Source organism: Hordeum vulgare, chromosome 5H (assembly GCF_904849725.1).
Source record: "Hordeum vulgare subsp. vulgare chromosome 5H, MorexV3_pseudomolecules_assembly, whole genome shotgun sequence".
Lineage (NCBI taxonomy): Eukaryota > Viridiplantae > Streptophyta > Magnoliopsida > Poales > Poaceae > Hordeum > Hordeum vulgare.
This window is the reverse complement of record NC_058522.1, coordinates 462,591,911-462,615,979: the sequence shown is the minus strand read 5'-3', so window position 1 is coordinate 462,615,979 and position 24,069 is coordinate 462,591,911. Positions and strand designations below refer to the sequence as shown.

Genomic DNA, 24,069 nt, shown 5'->3' with positions numbered 1-24,069 from the left:
ACGAGTTCTCCTCCATCTTGCAACCATAGAATTTATCGGAGGTCTCATACCTCTCGATCCGGGCGTTCTTCTGAAAGATAAACTTCAACTCCTGGAACATCTCAAATGCTCCATGACGCTCAAAGCGATGTTGAAGTCCCGGTTCTAAGCCATACAAGACTGCACATTGAACTACTGAGTAGTCCTCCTTACGTGCTAACCAAGAGTTCTAAACATCCTGATCAGCCGTAGCGGGTGGTTCATCTCCTAACGCAGCATTAAAGACATAATCCTTCTTCCCAGCTTGTAAGATTAGCTTAAGATTACGAGCCCAGTCTACAAAGTTGCTTCCATCATCTTTCAACTTAGCTTTCTCTAGGAACGTATTAAAATTCAGGGTGACTGTCGCGTGAGCCATGATCTACAACACAAATATATTCAAAGTGGACTTTAGACTATGTTCAAGATAATTAGAGTTTAACTTAATCAAATTATTTGCTAAACTCCCACTCAAAAAGTACATCTCTCTAGTCATTTGAGTGGTTCATGATCCACTTACACTAGCTCAAGTCCGATCATCACGTGAGTTGAGTATAGTTTCAGTGGTAAGCATCCCTATGCTAATCATATCATCTATATGATTCATGATCGACCTTTCGGTCTCATGTGTTCCGAGGCCATGTCTGCACATGCTAGGCTCGTCAAGCTTAACCCGAGTGTTCCGCATGCGCAACTGTTTTGCACCTGTTCTATGTGAACGTTGAGTCTATCACACCCGATCATCACGTGCTGTCTCGAAACGACGAACTGTAGCAACGGTGAACAGTCGGGGAGAACACAATTTCATCTTGAAATTTTAGTGAGAGATCACCTCATAATGCTACCGTCGTTCTAAGCAAAATAAGGTGCATAAAAGGATTAACATCACATGCAATTCATAAGTGACATGATATGGCCATTATCACGTGCTCCTTGATCTCCATCACCAAGCACCGGCACGATCTTCTTGTCACCGGCGCCACACCATGATCTCCATCAACGTGTCGCCATCGGGGTTGTCGTGCTACTCATGCTATTACTACTAAAGCTACATCCTAGCAAAATAGTAAACGCATCTGCAAGCACAAACGTTAGTATAAAGACAACCATATGGCTCCTGCCGGTTGCCGTACCATCGACGTGCAAGTTGATGTTATCTATTACAACATGATCATCTCATACATCCAATATATCACATCACATCGTTGGCCATATCACATCACAAGCATACCCTGCAAAAACAAGTTAGACGTCCTCTAATTTTGTTGTTGCATGTTTTACGTGGTGACCATGGGTATCTAGTAGGATCGCATCTTACTTACGCAAACACCACAACGGAGATATATGAGTTGCTATTTAACCTCATCCAAGGACCTCCTCGGTCAAATCCGATTCAACTAAAGTTGGAGAAACTGACACTTGCCAGTCATCTTTGAGCAACGGGGTTACTCGTAGCGATGAAACCAGTCTCTCGTAAGCGTACGAGTAATGTCGATCCAAGCCGCTTCAATCCAACAATACCGCGGAATCAAGAAAAGACTAAGGAGGGCAGCAAAACGCACATCACCGCCCACAAAAACTTTTGTGTTCTACTCGAGAATACATCTACGCATGAACCTAGCTCATGATGCCACTGTTGGGGAACGTCGCATGGGAAACAAAAAATTTCCTACGCGCACGAAGGCCTATCATGGTGATGTCCATCTACGAGAGGGGATGAGTGATCTACGTACCCTTGTAGACCGTACAGCAGAAGCGTTAGTGAACGCGGTTGATGTAGTGGAACGTCCTCACGTCCCTCGATCCGCCCCGCGAACAATCCCGCGATCAGTCTCACGATCTAGTACCGAACGGACGGCACCTCCGCGTTCAGCACACGTACAGCTCGACGATGATCTCGGCCTTCTTGATCCAGCAAGAGAGACGGAGAGGTAGAAGAGTTCTCCGGCAGCGTGACGGCGCTCCGGAGGTTGGTGATGATCTCGTCTCAGCAGGGCTCCGTCCGAGCTCCGCAGAAACGCGATCTAGAGGAAAAACCGTGGAGGTATGTGGTCGGGCTGCCGTGGAAAAGTCGTCTCAAATCAGCCCTAAAACCTCCGTATATATAGGTGGGAGAGGGGAAGCCTTGCCTTGGGGCTCAAGGAGCCCCAAGGGGGTCGGCCGAGCCAAGGGGGGAAGGTCTCCCCCCCCCCAAACCGAGTCCTACTTGGTTTGGTGGGTGGAGTCCTTCTTTCCTTTCCCACCTCCCCTTTTTTTTCTCTTTGATTTTTCTTCCAATGCACATAGGGCCCTTTTGGGCTGTCCCACCAGCCCACTAAGGGCTGGTGCTCCACCCTCAAGGCCTATGGGCTTCCCCGGGGTGGGTTGCCCCCCCCCCCCCCCGGTGAACTCCCGGAACCCATTCGTCATTCCCGGTAACTCCGAAAACCTTCCGGTAATCAAATGAGGTCATCCTATATATCAATCTTCATTTCCGGACCATTCCGGAAACCCTCGTGACGTCCGTGATCTCATCTCCGAACAACATTCGGTAACCAACCATATAACTCAAATACGCATAAAACAACGTCGAACCTTAAGTGTGCAGACCCTGCGGGTTCGAGAACTATGTAGACATGACCCGAGAGACTCCTCGGTCAATATCCAATAGCGGGACCTAGATGCCCATATTGGATCCCACATATTCTACGAAGATCTTATCGTTTGAACCTCAGTGCCAAGGATTCATATAATCCCGTATGTCATTCCCTTTGTCCTTCGGTATGTTACTTGCCCGAGATTCGATCGTCAGTATCCGCATACCTATTTCAATCTCGTTTACCGGCAAGTCTCTTTACTCATTCCGTAATACAAGATCCCGCAACTTACACTAAGTCACATTGCTTGCAAGGCTTATGTGTGATGTTGTATTACCGAGTGGGCCCCGAGATACTTCTCCGTCACACGAAGTGACAAATCCCAGTCTTGATCCATACTAACTCAACGAACACCTTCGGAGATACCTGTAGAGCATTTTTATAGTCACCCAGTTACGTTGCGACGTTTGATACACACAAAGTATTCCTCCGGTGTTAGTGAGTTATATGATCTCATGGTCATAGGAACAAATACTTGACACGCAGAAAACAGTAGCAACAAAATGACACGATCAACATGCTACGTCCATTAGTTTGGGTCTAGTCCATCACGTGATTCTCCTAATGACGTGATCCAGTTATCAAGCAACAACACCTTGTTCATAATCAGAAGACACTGACTATCTCTGATCAACTGGCTAGCCAACTAGAGGCTTGCTAGGGACAGTGTTTTGTCTATGTATCCACACATGTAAATGAGTCTTCACTCAATACAATTATAGCATGGACAATAAACGATTATCTTGATACAGGAATTATAATAATAACTATATTTATTATTGCCTTTAGGGCATAATTCCAACAATCTGGAGACCTTACGGGAGGTGATGACCTGTTGTGTGATCATGCTTATGATCGTGGACGGTGATGGTGAGGATGTTGTTGCAACTCTTGAATGTAAGAACATGGGTGATCCTATCAAATTTTTCGACAAGAATCTGACCACATTTGAAGAGTTTGTTCAAATGCATGAACAGATTCTGCATCGAGCAACTCACGAGCAAGTGAAGGAAGATCCGATTGAGTATCTATGATCGGTTAAGGGGGACAACAATGTTGGATTGTAATATCTGAACTTTTTTAAATTAAAGCTACTGCTACATTTGAACATTTGACTATTTTGAACTATATATGTGATTATTTAAACATGCGGACTTAAAAAAAAGATCAGATGTATGCGGGTGGCATTGCATGGTCGGCTCGCACATCTGTGTCCACGAAATGACCTCCTTGTCCGTGGAGAGATGCGGGAGCAAATTTACGGATCAGCGTTGAAGATGCCCTTAGCTACATGTTCCTATGTCTCAAAAAATGCAATAATCACCAAAGATTGTTTTCTGGAGCAAAAATAATCATCAAAGATGAAAATCTGTCATCAACAATCAGTGCCAAGTCAGTGATTTTTTTTTTTGAGCAAGCCAAATCAGTGATGGCCGTTGGGCTCCCAGCCCCACGGCCCAAACCTGACTCCACCTACATCCTGCAGGGCCCGTTCGTAACCCCTGCGCCTACCCCCACCCTCTCCTCCTCCTCCTCGCCCGCCGTATCGTAAGCCGCCGGCCGCCGGCCGCCGGAGATGGCGCGCCTCCTCGCCGTCCGGGGCATCTCCTCGTCGCCGCACCTCGCGTGGAGGGTAAAGCAAACAGGTGACGCGCATACCCCCATCCCCACCCCTACTCACCGACCCTTCCCCTTTATTTCGGTTTGCTAAGAATGTGCTAAGCGTGGGCTCTGTCATAACTTCCAGCGGAAATTAGGAAGGGTTTCAGGAATCTGACCTTTTTTGTTAGTTGCTATGATATCATTACGTATTACAAGGTCAGATCAGCTTTCTTTATACTGCTAACTTGAGTGAAATGTCTGCTGCAGCCATCTGTAACAGTTGCCTTAGTCAGGTAGACTAAATTATTTCCTTCTGAGATTAGTCCTCTTGTGTGCTGCATTAGATTGTTGTTTTAGTTGCGTTGAGCATACGATCTGTGTTTCTGTATGAAATGGCATTTTTAATACTAATGTATTTTCTATTTTGTTTGAAAATCTTAAATTGCTGGGCACACAGAGAATGAGATTGTCCAGATGTTCCAGCCCCCGGTTCGTCGGAGTGAGGAGGCAGTAGCAACCACTGGACCAAGGTACACGCATTCCATACGAGTGATGGATGAGAGGTTCATTAGGATCCTGAAGATATTCAAGTGGGGCCCTGATGCTGAGAAGGCGTTGGAGGTATTAATGATGAAAGTTGATCACTGGTTGGTAAGAGAGGTTATGAAAACGGATGTTGGGGTCAGTGTGAAGATGCAATTTTTCAGATGGGCAGCAAGGAAGAGGAATTACGAACACGACACATCCACTTACATGGCATTGATACGTTGTTTAGAGGTAGTAGAGCAGTATGGTGAAATGTGGAAAATGATCCAAGAAATGGTACGGAATCCTGTATGTGTTGTCACGCCGATGGAGCTATCAGACATCATCCGGATGCTGGGGAATGCCAAGATGATCAGTAAGGCAGTTGCAATCTTTTACCAAATCAAGGCACGAAAGTGCCAACCCACTGCTCATGCATATAATAGCATGATAATCATGTTAATGCATGAGGGAGAGTATGAGAAAGTGCATGAACTTTACAATGAGATGAGCAACGAGGGCCAATGCTTCCCAGACACCGTGACTTACAGTGCACTCATTTCTGCTTTCTGCAAACTTGGTCGCCAGGATTCAGCAATTTGGTTGTTGAATGAGATGAAGGACAATGGAATGCAGCCAACTGCTAAGATATATACCATGCTAATGGCTTTGCTCTTTAAGTTGGACAATGTTCATGGGGCATTGGGTTTGTTTGAAGAGATGAGGCATCAGTACTGCCGACCAGATGTGTTTACTTACACTGAATTAATCAGGGGACTCGGTAAAGCTGGGAGATTGGATGAAGCATATAACTTCTTCCATGAAATGCGAAGAGAAGGCTGCAGGCCAGACACAGTTCTTATGAATAATATGATAAATTTCTTGGGCAAGGCTGGTCGTTTGGATGATGCTATCAAGTTGTTTGAGGAGATGGAGACATTAAGGTGTATTCCTAGTGTGGTGACCTACAACACTATAATAAAAGCTCTTTTTGAATCTAAATCTCGTGTTTCTGAGATTTCATCATGGTTTGAGAGAATGAAGGGAAGTGGAATATCCCCTAGTCCATTCACCTACTCAATCTTGATTGATGGATTCTGCAAAACCAACAGGACGGAGAAGGCTATGATGCTGCTGGAGGAGATGGATGAAAAGGGCTTCCCTCCATGTCCAGCGGCATATTGCAGCCTGATTGATGCTCTTGGAAAAGCCAAACGGTATGATCTTGCAAACGAGCTATTTCAGGAACTAAAAGAAAATTGTGGCTCCTCTAGTGCTCGAGTGTATGCAGTGATGATAAAACACTTAGGGAAGGCTGGACGGCTTGATGATGCTGTAGATCTGTTTGATGAGATGAACAGACTTGGTTGCACTCCTAATGTTTATGCTTACAATGCCCTCATGTCTGGATTGGCAAGAGCAGGCATGCTTGATGAAGCTCTTACTACAATGAGAAGAATGCAAGATCATGGGTGTATTCCTGATATTAATTCGTACAATATCATCCTGAATGCACTGGCAAAAACAGGAGGTCCTGATCGTGCCATGGGGATGCTTTGTAATATGAAGCAGTCTGCAATAAAACCAGATGCTGTGTCATATAATACTGTTCTTGGTGCCTTGAGTCATGCAGGCATGTTTGAGGAGGCAGCTAAATTGATGAAAGAGATGAATGCGATAGGATTTGACTATGATCTTATTACGTATTCATCTATACTTGAGGCGATTGGAAAGGTTGATCAAGAATGAACTGAAAATGGTTAGTAGGGACAGGATACATGCCTTTTGGTAGTGTTCTACGTAAAACATCTTGATCCAAGCTCTAATATTTTCAAATGATCGTCCCAGTTTTTGTGCAGCACTGCAACTGTTGGGTATATAAAGCTTCTATTTTTGCCACTCAAGTGAACTGTTACTTGGTAAAGTCGTGCAGGACAGCAGGAGTCAGGCGTAGAAGGTGTGTATTTCACCATTTTGTTTACACGTGGTCAAAATCACGTTATGTTCTGTCCTCTTTAAATTTTGATAATCTACAGCTGCCTAAATACTTCTCTGAATGATTTGAGAATCACTTTTCTCCGTTAAGCTGTGAGGTCTCCTACTGAAAACTGAGACCCTTTGGTGAAAAGTTAACTACTGTATGTTGAGAGTTGTTTCTTCAGCAACACCATTGGAGTGTGCATGCTACCATTCCTGAAGTTACGGTACGCTTGTTGTGTTTGTGTTAGTAAATCAAATATTTTCAGGTGTTATATTGCAGTCAGGGCATAAGAATCTAAAATCAAAGATATGGTAGCTGTCCCCATTTCTTCTTTCCCTATGCTTAGCTTTCCAAATTTTCTTTTCGTTGTTGAAAAATATAGCTTTTCGAGCTTTTATATGGCGCGAAAACAGTTTTTCCCGTGTGTGTTGTAGTGGCAGCATTTCAGTAGTAGCAAGGTCTATATTTATCACACGTTTCTCTTTCACTGGAACTCCGTGGATTCTGACACTAAGAAATACACTTGCAGGCGTGCAGCCTTCCGAAATTGGCACAGCCGGCAAATGTGCCTAATCTTTCCAGTTATTGTGCACAGGGGCTTACATATGGGCTGCCATTGCTTCATTGCTAAGGGCCTGTTTGGTTGGCATACTAAACTTGCCACACTTGATCAGACCACAAGTTAGACAAATTCGGCTGAGTTAGCCTCCTGTTTGTTTTGCAGCCACACTCGTGGCAAAGATTCCTTTCATGTAAATTAGGCCCCACATGTCGTTAACTCGGAAAAATGTGGCAAGTTTGTCTCAAGTGTGGTGTCAATTTTGATTGCCTAACCTTTAGGCATATGTGGCAAAGAAATCTGTAAATGACGATAACCTTAGTATATGAACCAAACACGCCCCAAGTGTTTGAGGCTTTCCAAAGCCAGGAAAGAACCAGCAAAACCATAAAAACATGACATGCCAACTGCCAAGTCCAGAATCTAGATATGGTCCAAATGACCAACTTAAGAACAAATAGTGCACCGGCAACTTTTCTTTCGATTGGCATGATTTGAGCGAATGGCATCTCGGTCTCTGTTAAGGTCCAGCTTCACACCGAAAGCATATCAGGACACAATGCTGGAGTTGGCACCGTTGCGATCAAAGGACCTGCCGTGTCGATGCACGGTTTTATATATAGGAGTAAACAAGCTGAGCTTACGAGCAACTTTTTCATCCTAGCAGTATACGAACAAGCTGCCAGAAAGAAAGCCTGAAACTTTCCTAGTACTACACGACGCGCTTGACCAGTATCGCTGACTGGCCACATCAAGATCCGGCGAGAGAGGGCGGCGCCGTGACTACCGGTGAGCGGTGGTGGCGTCCGAGGCCATGAAAAGGGGCGAGATTGGCAGCCCGGAAATCCAAGGAAGACGCTCACATGCGCCCGGGACGGGTCAGGCCACAGTGGTTCCCCTGGCCACGCCATGTGCCCGCGTTTTGGACCCGCCCGGCCCGGCCCGCGCCCGGCCCGGGAAGTAAAAGCTGCGGCGCATCCGATTCTGATCGTCGCCCAGCGCCCGCCACCGCCGCAGGTACTCGCCGTGGAGACCACCACCGCTCACGGGCGTGTTCCCGCGCAGCGGCACGGTACACAAGGCGCGCGGCTTTTGATCCGGGACCGGACAAAACCGTACCCACGTCCAGTCGTCGGAGCAGGGAACGGGAAACCCGTTCCCCGCCGCGGTCACCGAGAGATCACCGCCGGGGCGAAGCGTGTTTCGGGGGATATTCGTGCAATGCAAGCTCCAAAAAGTAACGAGGCGTACTAGTAGTACAGTTGATTAAAGCACTATAAACACGCCCATGTGGGCGTGAACATTTTTGACGAGCCAGAGGAGTACTGTGGCGCGTGCGCCCCATTCCGATCCAAAAGGCGCGTCGGAGCACCATAATCGCACGCCATGGTGGGCCGCCCCGTCGCGTCTTGTCTCGATCGGGGCTCGCCGTGGCCGAACCCCCGGACGCGGCGGCAGCGCCCGCTCCGGCGACCCAGAAACTAGGCGGGGAGCAACCGAGTCCCCTGAATGCGGGAAACACACTGACTGACACACACACCCGCACGCACCGGCGTCGAAGAAAACAAAGGCGCGACACACATTCTCCGCCGCGCTGGCCGGCACGTGCATGATGCCGACGCTAGCTAGATGCCGCCACATAGAAACCAGCTCGGATGATAAACCACACCATTCCACACAGCCAGATCAATATAGCACACAGCCACTTCACCATAGCAGCAGTACAAAAAGTTACACGCCTGACACTGCAATCGCTAGGTAAATATAGTATACGGCACGGTAGTTACTACTAGTTGTGACTGCAAGAAACGGCCAACTGCTACTAGTGCGTTAACGTCGCAAGCTACTCACTGCTTAACTGCAGATCGGTCGGTGGTAGAGCTAGAGCACGGCACGGCCCCCCCTCTCAGTCCGGCCGGTTGCTGGGGAGGAACCGAATTCACGTACCTACGTACTGCGCTCTACCACCATCGTAACACAAGAAATCGACGACTCAAACCAAAGGCGAAAACAAGACCTTCCTCCTCACTACGAACTTCGTTACTAGCATGGCAGAGCACTCGTGTTGGGCCTAGGCGGCGGTGCTGCATTTACTGGCCGCCGGGAGGCGAGCTACTAGTCGTCGCGGTTGATGAAGGCGACGAGGGTGGCCATCTCGGCCTGCGCCTGGGGCGTGCTCATCTTGGTGAGGAAGTAGACGTGGCCCTCGCCGGGGGTCTCGTACAGCTCCGCCTGCCCCGGCCATCCGCTGCTCTTGAGCGTGCTGTAGTAGGCGCGCTGCCACGGGCTCAGCCGGTCCTGCCCGGACACGGTGACCAGCACGCGGGAGCTGCCGAGGTGCTGCCACGAGGCCGCCGGCAGCATCAGCGGGTTCGCGTACGGGTGGTCGATGGGGTACTTCCCCGCGCAGATGAAGCTCCAGGTCCGCGCCGCCGACTGCAGGTACGCCGGATCCGCCGAGTAGGCGCCCACCGCGCTACGGCCCTGGAAGTAGGGGTCGAGGAGGGCCACGCCCTTGAGCTTCGCGCCGCCGTCCAGCCCCTCCTCCCCGGCCCGCAATGCCAGGTTGTGCGCGATGTTGCCCCCCGCGCTGTCGCCGGCGAGGAAGAGGCGGGACAGGTCGCCGTACTGGGACAGCCACTGGTCCGTCCCGGGAGCCGCATTGGCGAGCACCCACTTGAGCGCCGCCCACGAGTCGTCGTAGGCCGCCGGCAGCGGGTGCTCCGGCGCCAGGCGGTAGTTCACCGACACGGCCACCACGCCGGCCTTGGCGGCCAGGGTGTTGAGGTAGGCGTGGTAGATGGGGTTGAAGGCCGACTCGACCACGAAGGCGCCGCCGTGGAAGTAGACCACGACGGGCACCTTGGTGGTGGTGCGGAAGCTGGGGAGGTAGATCCGCGCGTCGACGCCGGCGGCGGGGTCGATGGTGACGTCCCTGGAGGTGACGCCGGTGAGCGGGTCCGCGGCCGCGGAGACGCGGTCGGTGCCCATGAGCCGCTTCACCACGCCGCTCTTGTACTCGATGAGGAAGGGCGAGAAGTCGAACTTGACCTGCGAGCTGGACTCGCCGCCGCGCGCCCTCCGCGCCGCGGCGCCGCAATGCGTGCAGAGGAGGAGGAGGAGGAGCAGCGCCGGCAGCAAGATCCGGGACGCCATGGCAGTGAGTGCGGAGGAGGAGGGGAGTGGCAGGCAGCGCGTGGAGCGTGACTGTGAACGAGTGAAGTGTGAGCGGCCGCGGGGTGCCTCGGAGACGCTGCCGCTGCTGCTGCTGCTGCTGCCTCTGCTTGGCGCGGGATGGGTCCGGTTATATGCGGCGTGGCAGCCGACAGGGCTGGGCGCACCGCACTATTTCCGCGGTGGGCTTTAGCGCCCCGGCCCGGCCCTTTTCTCCCTTTCCCGCCGCAACCGCACCCGCACCCGCACCGTGCAGGGCATGTGCCCGCCCGCTTCACACTCGCTGCATACTCGTCGCCAAAAAGCTCACATGAATTCCTGCCTGTAATGGCGCGGCCTCCATTCTTTACACACGACCCCTTTCACAATAGAATCGGTATCTCTCTCCGGTTAACCAGAGTGGGGTTGAGGCACGCTTTTCCGAACCCAAAGATTCAGGTTTCACCGGGAAACGTCGGCTCACGCGCACGCCGGTCCTGCGAGACCATGAGCGCGACAATGCAACAGCGACAATTGAATGCGGCGCGTACGATCGGCGCGGGCAATCGCGCCGTTCCCCCGCCACGCAACGATGCCTCGCCTAGGTGGTCTGGCTGGTACCCGGCTAATCAAGGGTTCCCCCCACCCCCACCCATATCGACCTGTCCCGGTGAGTGGGGCGGCGCTCCGGCAATCAGTGTGGGCGTGGCCTCCATCGAGCTCCAGCCGGCCGTCGATCGATGGAGCTCGCTTTGTCGACAAGGCAAAGGGGCTTGACTGGCGCACAAAGCCGCAGCGATGCACACCCTGGACCCGTGCACGAGCTACAGCTTTCCTGGAGCCGCGCCATACAAAATTCCGGGATTGCGGTCACGGGCTCACGCCTCGGGGGGGGGAAGAGAAGAGAGATGGTGTGGTGTTCACGGACGCTTGTGCCGGCAGTGGCATTGATGGCGCCTTGTTTTGTTCTTCCTGTGAGTAATCGTGTCTGAGTTACGAGGCGCCCGCCGCGCTGTCCGGCGAGGCGACGGCATTGCCGTTCCGTAAAAACTGAGGACCGTTTTAGTGGTGGAATTTCATACTCCCTCCGTCCCCGTCTATATGTTACATATGTGTTATATGTCATGAGAAATGCATGACTAGATTAGTTTTTAAATATACATATTTTATCACGTATGATACATATTTAGATAATTAAATTATCGATCTATAACTACGCGAATGACTTATACACTGGGATGGAGTAGTACCAGTTTCGTGGGGAAATGGAAGGGCCGTTTTGGCTCTTGAAAGCATAGGCTCAAAATGCTTAAGATTTGTCACTAGAAAATTACAATTACCATTTGGGTGTGACAAAGAACAGATTTTTTTTATTACTTTTTTTACATTTGTAATAAACATTTTTTATGGGTAGGACCATATGCTTTCAAAAGTCGAATTGGATTTCCCACGAGAAAATATGGTTCAGATATCTTGTTTTCTTCTTTTCGCATTATTATATGCATGTAAAATTGCACTCCTGAGAGTGTAAGAACAACTATATAAGAGCATATGGCAAATCTGACCCCTTAGATGTTTGCGAATGCGTCCGCCGACAATGATCGGTCAACTCTCAAATAGTATATTCTATAATCTGGTATCTTAAATTAGAAATATCAAATCCATACAATTACATGAAACGTAAATCAAATAGTAAGCGGAGCTTGTTCGGCTCCGTCTTGTCCATGTTCGATGGCCGATTGCACCCCTCCTAGTGTTAGTTCGGTCACTCGCGAGGTAGAGTAGGACATGGGATACTAGACAGTCCATGGGAGTCAAGCTCTCATTGTCTCGCATGCCCTACTCTTCCTCGTCGGAGCGGGTTAGCCCGTGTCAGTGGTGCTCCGGCGGCGCTCAAGATCGTGTTGCCCGCAACATGTGTTTCGGCGGAGCTCGTGTCGCCTGTGAGTTCGGGGTTAGCCCGTGTCAGTGGTGCTTCGGCGGCGCTCAAGATCGTGTTGCCCGCAACATGTGTTTCGGCGGAGTTCGTATCGCCTGTGAGTTCGGGGTTAGCCCGTGTAACTGGTGCTCCGGCGGCACTCAAGGTCGCCTCTTAGGTGTAATCGGTTGAGGCGAGTTCAGGCATGTTGAACACGTCGGGCTCGAAGGCCGGACTAGGGGTGAAGGTCATCCCAGTGCGCGAGATCCACAGTTTTCGAAGCCGAAGCATCGGGAGCCGTGGGTTCCTCGAAAGAAGCTAAAATTCTTGTTAACACAAGGTCTCCCCGGGGGTTAGTGTTGAACTCTAGGCTCCCGAACCTGACTTCCTGACCGTGGGTAAAATTCCCGACCTGGGCAAGGCGGCCGACTCGATTGGCGTGCAGAACGATGATTTCAAATGCGAAGATCTGTTCGGGGACGAAAACATCCTTGTTGAGGATCTCCTCGCTGATGACTATGCGTGCCATCGATCCTTCCGGTGATCCAATAAGCGAAACTCTCAATGGAAGCACCAATGTCGGTGCCAAAACCGACAGATCTCAGGTAGGGGGATCCTGAAATATGGACCTTGGATCGATGGGTTGCACGAGAAAGGGGGAGACAGTATTTACCCACGTCCGGGCGCTCTTGATGAGTCTACCTCGAGATCGTATGAGCTAAACCCTAGATGAGTCAACCTGCCTACATGGACGAGGACCCCTCGTTTGTATAGCCACCACGAGATCTAGGGTTACATATAACCGTCCTCCAGCTCACGGTGACTCGACCGACCTAGTCTACTTTACTTGGACGCCACACTCGTCTTCAGTGCTTTCCTCCTTGAATACTAGATGACCACATAGTCTGGCCTCCAGTTAGTACGGCCCATTAGGTCGGCCTTTTCGTAGCAAGACGACCACATGATGACCCCTTAATCCCGGACTCCCTCACACGTTGCGCCATGTTTGCGTGGGAGGACGTCCATGTTGCATCCTCCAGCTTGATGCACCAACAAGGGGTTCCATGCCCGCCACTTCATAAGGACGTCCGTCCATAGTTGCTCAAACCTTTGTTGCATTGCATGGGATGTCGGCGGTTTAGAGCATCTCTAGCAGATTGGCTAAAACAGCGTGTCCGCTATAATAACCACCGATATGGCGGACGATATAATTGGTCGTCTGCTATTTGTTTTGCGGGATCCTGGAAATTTCGGCCTGAGTCTGTCACATATATGGCTTCCCTCCCTCTTTTTGTTGATTCCCCTATTCCTCCCGCTCCTTGGTCGATGTTAAAAGGTCTTATGTCGAACTTTGTAGCATATCCCAAGCCACTAGCCCCTGATCCTCGATTGGGCAGCATGGCCGATCTAAGGGTCTAACCCCAACTATCGACATGCTATTTAGGCTGTGAGGGACCAAAATAAGGAGTTGTCCAAGAAGATTGGGATGTACTGGACACAACTCGAGGTTGCTAAAGCCGAATTAGAACAAGTGTAGAGTTTCACGAGACAAGTACATGTTGAGAGTTTTTTTAACTCATATGCATAGATGTCTTATTGTCCTTTTTAAATGATAGTATATTTTGTAGCAGCTGAATATGTAGGTCAAATGCAAAAAGATCAAGAAACAACCACAGAATCATAAAGATATGTCGAATCTCAGAATGAGACGAGGTGCAACTTGTTATTCCAAAGTGTAGATGAAAATAAAAAAGCTTAAAGAGGAAAAACAAGAACACTAAGACAAATTGAAAGTTTAAAGAATCAGCTCGGACAAATCACCGAAGAAAACAAGAGATTGAAATGTGGAATGTTCAGTAAGTATATGCCAAACTTTGTAAATATACGAATATAAGTTCTGATATTAATGAGAGATTCCATTTCTTTGATATATATAACACTCCTAACTCGGCGTCCTAAGGAAGAAGCTAGTTTGGTTAGTGGTGACCTTCTAAAGGAATTGTCCATAGGTTATGAGCGCGGGCGAAAAGCAATGAAGAGTATGCTAAGGGCACTATGGCCGGCCGAGAAGCCTCCGAAAAGGATGCCAGAGCTGGATGAGCGCTTTAAAGCAGCTCGGCGCCGATTTGAATCGTGGAAGACATCGACCTACCAGGAAGGTGCTCGGGAGGAGTGGGCAATGGTGAAGACGAGGTTTACGAAACTTAATCCTAAAGAACTGGCACGAGTCGGGCCGGCACGACCCGATGGTCACGGGGTGCCTCTTCACCTGGTTTATGACCAAGTAATGCCCGTCGCACGCTTGTCGCAACAAGATTGCCGCCTGGATGTAACAATAGATAACCTAGATCAGCAGCCCGATGTGTGATTTTATGTAACCAAGTATTTGTATTACTTTGTTCTTCGTTCGATGTGTTCATATTACCTTAACTGACCATCTGCTTCCGCCTCCCTTGATAAACATGAGGAAGTGTTCCGTACTATGTAACCTGTGAAATTGGTAAATAGTTCGAAGAACCACACAATCCGGCCATGCGGTGTTAACAGATAGATAATTATCGTGGAGTTATGTTATATTACTTTTTACTTAGTAATAAACAACTTCCCAAGGAAATAACACCTTTATAGGTTCCTTTCTCGGGGTTTGTGAGCATCCTTTGTGTACAGAGTTAGTGTATGTTTGGGAATTTTAACTCTTGGTGGTAACCACCTAATTGTTGTCACCTTCCCTTTGCCACACCAATTTGTCATTAAGAACCTTAGCTCACGTGTTTGAGGTACGTATTCGGATTACCCGTTCGTAACAATCGCAGAGGTGCTCTCTTTATCCTCTAGCCGAACAATCACGAACGTAGAGGACAAACACAGGAGCCAAGCAACCCAGTTGGGCAAAATCTTAAGTCCAATTTAGTGCATATTGAGGCTTAAGTATAGGAAGAATAGACACATCATGAAAATGATGCACGAATGTACTTTTATGGGCTTTACAAAGCCCCCGGGTGTCTTCAGAAATTACATGTTCACGGACATAGTTCGATTAGTCCAAACACGAACTGGGATACGTTAATCCCCTCGACAGAGGAAAAACGATACAACAAAAATTGAAAAAGATAACGAGGAAATGAATAAGCGTGACTGCACCAGCTTAGTTGTAGAAACGCCGAAGACGAGCCGCGTTCCATGGGTTTGGTTCAAGACGATTGTCCGACGCGTTGCAGAGACGATACGCCCCTTCGGTTAGTACGTCGTCGATGATGAAGGGGCCCTCCTATTTGAGTGCAAGTTTATTCTTTTTCTTCTTATGGAGGCGCGACACAAGCTCGCCCACATTGTAAGTGTTTGCCCGAACTTCCCTCCTCTGATAGCGTCGAGCCTGTTATTCATAAAAGGTGGATCGTGCCAAAGCTATGTCGCGCTCTTATTCCAGTGCATCCAAGTCATCTTGTCAATCTAACTCAACTTCTTTTTTCTTGTACATGCGCACTCTAGGTGCATCATGGATAATGTCAGAAGGGAGGACTGCTTCCGCCCCGTACACCATAAAGAATGACGTGTAACCTGTGGACCTGTTCAGAGTTGTGCGCAAACCCCACAATACGGATTCTAGATCCTCTACCCAATGACAATCGGATTCTTTGAGAGATCAGACTAAACGATGTTTGATGCCGCTCATGATGAGACCGTTAGCCCGTTCGACCTGTCCATTTGTTTGTAGGTGATAGATAGAGGCGTAGTCAAGCTTAATGCCCAAGTTCGCACACCAGTCCTTAACCTCCTCGGCTGTAAAAATAGATGCATTATCCATGATTATGATGTGCGGAACGCCATAACGGTGAACCACATCTCATATAAACTCGATGATTTGTCCAGACTTGGCAGAAATTACTGGTTTAACTTTGATCGATTTAGCGAATTTATTGATCATAACCAGTAAGTATTTCTTTTATTGGATCCCCCTTTCAGATGTACAACCATGTTCAGCCCCATACCGCGAACGGCCAAATGATCGGTATTGTACCAAGAGTTGTTGCAGGCATGTGGCTCTAGTTTGAGAAGAGTTGACATCTGAAGCAATGTTAGACAAGCGAGTGAGCATGAGCTCGAGCTATTGGCCAAAAGAAGCCAGCTCGAAACGCTTTGCTCATCAAAGCTCTAGTTGCTGCGTGATGGCCCCCCATACCTGCGTGTATTTCAGCCAAGAGTTGTTTACCTTCTTCTTGAGATATGCATAGCTGGAGGACGCCGGTAGTGCTTTTTCTATAGAGTTCCCCTTCCTGAACTTTGTAATACTTGGATCGTCGAACTATCCGTCTTGCTTGTGTTTGGTCATCGGGGAGTTTCTGGCGAAGAAGATAGGCCAGGAAGGGTTCGGTCCATGGTGCAGTTACGACCATAATTTCGTGAGCCGAGAGTGTTTCCTCCAATGCGTAGTCGCCGATGATTTGATCGTCTGGCTCGACTGTAGGAGGAGTATTTTTTTCCTTTCTTGTGGCTTCAATATTCTTGTTCTCGTCATGCCATACCATGGAAGGCTTGAAAAGTCGTTCCAGCATGGTATTTTTAGGGACGGGATCAGGCGTGGCACCCATACGAACGAGGATAGCAATAGTCTGATTATTGTCTCTAGAGACATGGTGGAACTCAAGGCCTTTGAACCGAGCTGATATTTTGAGGACGACGTTCCTATAAGATGCCATCTTTGAATTTTTGGCATCAATTTTGCCATTGATTTGAGAGATAGCAAGGTTCGAGTCCCCTCATACCTCCAGCCTTTATACGCCCATCTAAGTTGCCATCCTTAAGCCATGTAATAGAGCTTCGTATTTGGCCGCATTGTTAGAATCAATATACATGATTTGCAACACATCTCGAATATTATCGCCGGTGGGGATGTAAGTACGACACGAGCCCCCAGGCCAGCAAGCGCCTTGGAGCCATCAAAGTACATCGTCCAATGGGAATATGTACTATACTTTGTAGGGATTTCGGCTTCCGTCCATTCGGCTAGAAAGTCAGTGAGTACCTAAGATTTAATAGCTCGACGTGACTTGTAAATGATCTCAAAGGGTAAGAGTTCTATAGCCCATTTGGCTATGCGTCCGGTGGCATCCCTATTATTGATTATATCATTCAAGGGGTACCTTAGATGCTACCATTACTGAACACTCTTGAAAGTAGTGTCGGAGCTTGCGAGATGCCATGAAGACTATATACGATATCTGTTGGTAGTGACGATAGCGAGTTTTGCATGGGTGAGGACTGCAGACACATAATAAACTGGCTTCGGTACCACGAGTAATGCGTTGACAATCTTATTTGCGGTCGATATGTATAATAGCATTGGTTCCCCCGTTGTAGGTGCTGTCACTATTGGGTTGCTGGCCAACAATGTTTTAATTTCCTCGAGGGCTGATGTTGCTTCTTCGGTCCACTCGAAGTTTTTGGTTCACTTGAGCAGTCGATAGAGCGGTAGTGCCTTTTCACCGAGGCGAGAGATAAAATGGCTTAACGCCGCCACACAACCCGCCAATTTTTGATCATGTTTCACCTCCGTCGGGATCGCCAACTAGGATAGAGCTCGAATTTTTGCCAGACTGGCCTCTATTCCCCTATGAGAGACGATGAAGCCGAGCAGTTTACCTACGGGAACACCGAAGGCACATTTTTCTGGATTGAGTCGTATGTCATATTGTCGGAGATTATCGAAGGTTTGTTGGAGGTCGTCCACAAGGTGGTGACGTGTTTAGTCTTGATGACCACATCATCCACGTATGCCTCGACTGTCTTGCCGATTTGGTTTTCTAGACATGTTTGAATCATGCCTTGATACGTGGCACCTGAGTTCTTTAACCCAAAGGGCATTGTGTTGAAGCATAATGCCACGTAGGTAGTGATGAAAGTAGTGGCGTATTGATCGGATTCCTTCATCTTTATTTGATGGTATCCGAAGTAAGCATGAGGAAACATAGTGAGTCATTGACTGGCACTCTGTCGCAATATCTAGACGAATGCTGATTTTGTGACAACAAACCTTCCCCTGCAACGGCACCAGAAGAATGCTACTAACACTCCCCAGCAATGAAACTAGAAGAATGTTGTTGCCGGCCCACCAGCGCGTGGGTTCGTAGCAGTTTTCGAGGGTAGAGTATTCGACCCAAACTTGTTGGTTAGCCATACAGGAGGTGAGAGAATACTCTCGAGTATTAGCAGTTGAATTTGTCTGATTCAACCGCACCTGAAAGATTAGTATCTGCCAGCAAAGTAGTATGATAACAACGGTGTCAGAAACGATCTGTTGACACAACAGACTATTTCTAACGATTGTATCAATGGCGCCAAGTTGCCTCGTTGACGGAAATTGTCGGTTCCCGTCAACGACCAGCGATCAAGATTGTAGCAGGTAGCGGCAATGTAACGAGTAATAGCAGTGGCAAGGAACATCAGTAGTGACAGCAGTAGCAAGTAGCAACAGTAGCAAGCGACAGTAGTAGCAACAGTAGCGTAGGGCAAGACAAGTAACAGCAGCAGCAACAGTAGTAACATCAGCAGAGCAAAACAAGTAACAGCAGCAGCAATAGTAGGACAAACTCGTAGGCAATGGGTCGGTGATTTGTTTGGATGATATTCATCTTGCAACAGTTATAAAACAGAGAGATATGTGGCTAGCTCCCGTTCGTCAATGTGATGTAGGCATGCATTCCGTGTGTCGTCATACGTGCTTAGGGAAAAGAACTTGCATGACATCTATTGTCCATCCCTCCCGTGGCAGCGGGGTCCAAAAGGAAACTAAGGGATATTAAGGTTCTCCTTTTAATAAAGAACTGGACCAACGCATTAGCACTTGGTGAACACATGAACTCCTTAAACTATGGTCATCACCGGGAGTGGTTCCGGTTATTGTCACTCCGGGGTTGCCGGATCATAACACATAGTAGGTAACTACAACTTGCAAGATCGGATCTAAAACACACATATATTGGTGACAACATAATAATTTCAGATCTGAAATCATGGCACTCGGGCCCTAGTGACAAGCATTAAGCATGGCAAAGTAGTAGCAACATCAATCTCACAACATAGTGGATACTAGGGATCAATCCCCATCAAAACTAACTCGATTACATGATAGATCTCATCCTACTCATCACCGCCCAGCGAGCCTATGAATAGATTACAACGAACGACGAAGAGCTTCATGGAATTGGAGAGGGAAGAAGGTTGATGATGACGATGGCGACGATTTCCCCTCTCCGGAGCCCAAGACGGACTCCAGATCTGCCCTCCAGATGAAGAACAGGTGGTGGCGGCGGCTCCGTATCGCAAACGCGATGAAAACTTCTCTTTTTATTTTTTCTGGGACGGAAGTGAACTTATAGACTTGAGGTTGGGGGCGGCAGAGCCGTGTGGGCCCCACAAGCCTGCCCACCGCCACGAGGGGGGTGGTGGCGGAGCCAGGGCTTGTGGCCCACTGGCCCACCCCCTCAGGTGGAACTTGGCGCAGATATTTTTCATATTTTCCAAAAGTGCTCCCCGTTAATTTTCAGGACGTTTGGAGAACTTTGATTTCTGCACAAAAATAACACTAAGGCAATTCTGCTGAAAACAGCATCAGTCCAGGTTTGTTCCATTCAAATCATGCAAATTAGAGTCCAAAACAAGGGCAAAAGAGTTTGGAAAAGTAGATACGATGGAGACGTATCAACTCCCCCAAGCTTAAAACCTTGCTTGTCCTCAAGCAACTGAGTTGACAAACTGAGAGAGAAAGAAAAACTTTGTCAAACTCTGTTTGATCTTGTTGTTGCAACTATGTCTAACTCATAACCAGAATTTCAGCAAGATTACAAGTTAACCACATAAGCAAGTGACACAAAGGTCTCACGGTAAACTAATATCAAAGGCATAATCAACTAACGAGCAAATAATAATGAGTTCCAAATACCAACACTTCAATCAAAACAAGCATGAAGCAATATGAATAGGTGGTATCTTGCTAGCTCTTTCTGAGACCGCAAAACATAAATGCAGAGCACTTTCAAAGATCAAGGGCTGACTAAACATTGTAATTCATAGCAACGAAGATCCAGTCATAGTCATACTCAATATCAATCAAAAGGAAAGCATAAAAATGACAGAGGTGCTCTCTAATTGGTGCTTATATAAGAGGAGGATGACTCGACATGAAAATAAATAGAAAGGCCCTTCGCAGAGGGAAGCATTGATTTGAAGAGGTGCCAGAGCTCAAGCTTTGAAAACAGAGATAATAATTTTGGGTGGCATGCTTTCATTGTCAACGCAATGACCAAGAGTTCTCAATATCTTCCATGCTACTCATGCTATAGGCGGTTCCCAAACAGAAAAGTAAAGTTTTAACTCCCCCACCACCAATCAATCACACTCCACGGCTAGTCGAATCCGCGGGTACCGTCCATACTAACATCAATCCGGGGGGAGTCTTGTTTTACAGTTATGTTTTCGATTTAAGCGTGGAACTGGGCATTCCAATTACCGGCCCCTTTCTCATGAATGACAGTGAATAAGAACATGTCGAGGATAACACTCCTAGCACAGAAGATATCAATAGCCCCCTGTCACCACATGAGCGGTTCGGGCATGCAAAACAGATTATTTCTTGAAGGTTTAGAGAATGGCACATGCAAATTTACTTGGAACGGCAGGTAGATACCGCAAATAGGTAGGTATGGTGGACTCTCATGGAAAAACTTTTGGGTTTATGGAAGTGGATGCACAAGCAGTATTCCGCTTAGTACAAGTGAAGGCTAGCAAAAGACTGGGAAGCGACCAACTAGAGAGCGACAACAGTCATCAAAATGCAATGAGTTTGACTAACATTAAATGCAAGCATGAACACGATATAAATCACCATGAACACGAACATCATAGAGGCTATGTTGATTTTGTTTCAACTACATGCATGAACATGCGCCAAGTCAAGCCACTTGAAACATTCAAAGGAGAATACCATCCTATCATACTACATCATAGTCATTTCAAAATCTATGTTGGCATTCAAGACAAACCATTATAAGCTCTGAGCTAAATAAGCATGGCATCAGAAACTATGATCTCTAAGTTGTCATTGCAAACATGGTTCTCTCACAACAAAGCTAAATCTGAGTCGACAAGCTAGTCATATTTACAAAAACAAAATAGATAGAGTTCATACCAGCTTTTCAGTCTGAGTCACTTCATCGTATATCATCATTATTGCCTTTCATTTTCACGATCGAACAATGTGAACAATAATAAGCGCATTGGACTAAGCTGAATCTGTTGGCAAACACAAAGGAGAAGACAAAGTAATATGGCTCTTTGAAAGCTAAACAGGTAAGCATGTAAGAACCAATAAACATTGTAACCAATATCTTCTACCTTGACACAAAGAAAAAGAAAACTATTTACACGGGAAAGCTCCCAACAAGCAAAAGAAGAAATAAAAATCTTTTTGGGTTTTCTCAAAAGGACACAAAACAAGAAAACAAGAAAACGAAAATAAACTAGCATGGATAATACAGTGGCAAAGTGTAAACACCGGCTAACAAAGTGAAAGCATAAGCATGAATGTAAAGTTGGTGAGAACACGTACTCCCCCAAGCTTAGGCTTTTGGCCTAGCTTGGTCTACTCCCAAGGATGGTCCTGGCGTAACCCAAAGTCATAATGGGTGTTATACGGGAGTGCTGCAGCCACTGCCTGAATAGCTGCCTCACGAAGTCGAGCAGCAGTCGCCTCCCTCTCATACTCCTCTGCCTCTCCTATGATTATGTAGTATCTCCGTTTTACCTGAAATTCCAAGAAAGCAGGAGCAGGCAGGGTAATATGGAAAACACGCTGCCGGTTAAATATCAAGCGGTATAGGAGGGATCCATGATCTCTCTCAAGGAACTGGTAGCGTGTTAGAGCGACACGATCAAGGTAGGTTGTACGGAGAGGAGGGTCTTCTGGACGGATGGATACTCCAAGAAAATTTGCTAGGTGTGTAGCATAAACTCCACCAACGAAATCCCCCTCACTGGCATTTTTATTCAGCCTCCTTGCTATAATAACTCCCATATTAAAGCTCCTGTCACCTGTTACTGCGCTCTTAAGGATACTAAGGTCGAAAGCGCATAGGTGACAATGTGCACCCTTGCCGTTAATGCACCTACCTATGAAGAGGGAAAGGTAGTGCAAGGCAGGGAAATGCATGCTTCCTATGGTGGCTTGCGTGATATCTCTGGTTTCTCCAACAGTTATACTGGAGACAAAGTCTCTCACCGAAGACTTAGAAGGATCATTAATACTACCCCCATCGGATATCTTGCAAATCCTATTGAAATCCTCCAAATCCACGGTATAGGATTTATCGTACAGATCAAACAGTATGGATGAGTCATGACCAAGTGAAAATTTAAATCTACGCACGAAAGAGGCAGTGAGCATAGCATACTGTTCACATTTATCTGAGAGGAATTCTTCTAACCCGACATTGCGGACAAGTGTATCAAAACTCATCCTTGAAACCTGCTTCGATCATGAACTCATCGGAAGGCCATTCACATGGTTGTACCGGTGCGTCCCTTAGTTGAAAAGGTTCGGGCTCCTGAAAAGAAAGACGAGGACCCTTCTTACTTGAGGAACCACCATGAAACTTCCTCCTGAACATAATTTCCTTTTGCTGAAATTTTTGAAGTTCAAGAGAAAAGTGAATGAAGACCCACCATACCTTGTAGCAACTACTCCTACTAGTTCCTAGAGACCGTATCACGCGCTAAAACTACTTGGGACTAGCTAAAATAACATTTCTAGCTCAAGAACAGGGTCACCAAGGTAGCAAGAATACGCGAAGGATAAAGCACTAGAGCAAAAACTAATTGGACCAATGGAGGAGTCACTTACCAAGGAGTAATTTCCCCAAAACGGTTCGGAGAATGGTGCTTTGAGCAAGGAGATCGAAAATCACGACCAAATGAGCAAGAACACAGGTTTGAGCTGCGAAACAATTTTTTCTGGAGGTGGAAGAAGAGGCTAGGAGCTGGAATGAGTGGAGGGGGTGCCTGTGGGCCCCACAAGCTTACACTCCGCCACCGGGGGTAGGTGGCGGTGGCAGGGCTTGTGGCCCACTGGTCTGGGCCCCAGGCCAGCTCTCAGGCCCAGAAATTTTCAAAAATTCTAGAAAAAATTATACTAAATTTTCAGGACCATCGGAGAACTTTTATTTTCGAGGTATTTTTCTCTGGGACGCTTAAAACAGAAAACAGGAAAAACTAAACTAATTATATCATTTTTCTTCTAAGCAAAAGAAAATGAAAGCTCAAAACAGAGTTATGTGACTCTTTGATTCATCCATTTCATGGTCATCGAAAGAAATCCGTCAATGGGATTGATCAAGTCCTTATGACAAAATCTTCTCGGATCGCAAGAGAGAACGGAGAATTTTCTAATAGCCACTAAGTCACCTCAATGGGGATATGTATCTCCCCAACAAGCAAATCATACTTCATCTTGACACGAGGAATAGGGCATTCAAAGCTCCCAATAAGAATCGATGAAGTCTTTTCGATAGCATTGATGCAATGTACTTGATATCGTTTCTTCGGAAAGCGCATTGTGTGCTCATTACCGTTGACATGGAAAGTGACATTGCCTTTGTTGCAATCTATAACAGCCCCTGAAGTGTTT

The 24,069-nt window shown here is 47.4% G+C and overlaps 2 protein-coding genes across 6 annotated transcripts; one reads left to right on the top strand and one right to left on the bottom strand.

The window, feature by feature from the left end:
* Positions 1-4,107: 4,107 nt before the first annotated feature.
* LOC123398765 (pentatricopeptide repeat-containing protein At3g16010) lies at positions 4,108-7,685 on the top strand. Of its 5 annotated transcripts, none has more exons than XM_045093222.1 (3): positions 4,108-4,300; positions 4,714-6,540; positions 6,641-7,685. In XM_045093222.1, the coding sequence occupies exons 1-2, from the start codon at positions 4,231-4,233 to the stop codon at positions 6,528-6,530; spliced, it is 1,887 nt and encodes a 628-aa protein (XP_044949157.1). In that variant the 5' UTR covers positions 4,108-4,230; the 3' UTR covers positions 6,531-6,540; positions 6,641-7,685. The 5 variants fall into 5 exon arrangements, 3 of the variants coding, with proteins under 3 accessions (XP_044949157.1, XP_044949156.1, XP_044949155.1); XM_045093221.1 differs by having other exon boundaries at positions 6,630-7,685; XR_006610255.1 differs by having other exon boundaries at positions 4,714-6,738; positions 7,292-7,685.
* Positions 7,686-8,992: 1,307 nt separating this feature from the next.
* On the bottom strand, positions 8,993-10,669 carry LOC123398766 (probable carboxylesterase 2). The gene has a single exon (XM_045093223.1). The coding sequence runs from the start codon at positions 10,475-10,477 to the stop codon at positions 9,437-9,439; it is 1,041 nt and encodes a 346-aa protein (XP_044949158.1). The 5' UTR covers positions 10,478-10,669; the 3' UTR covers positions 8,993-9,436.
* Between the last annotated feature and the right edge of the window lie 13,400 nt (positions 10,670-24,069).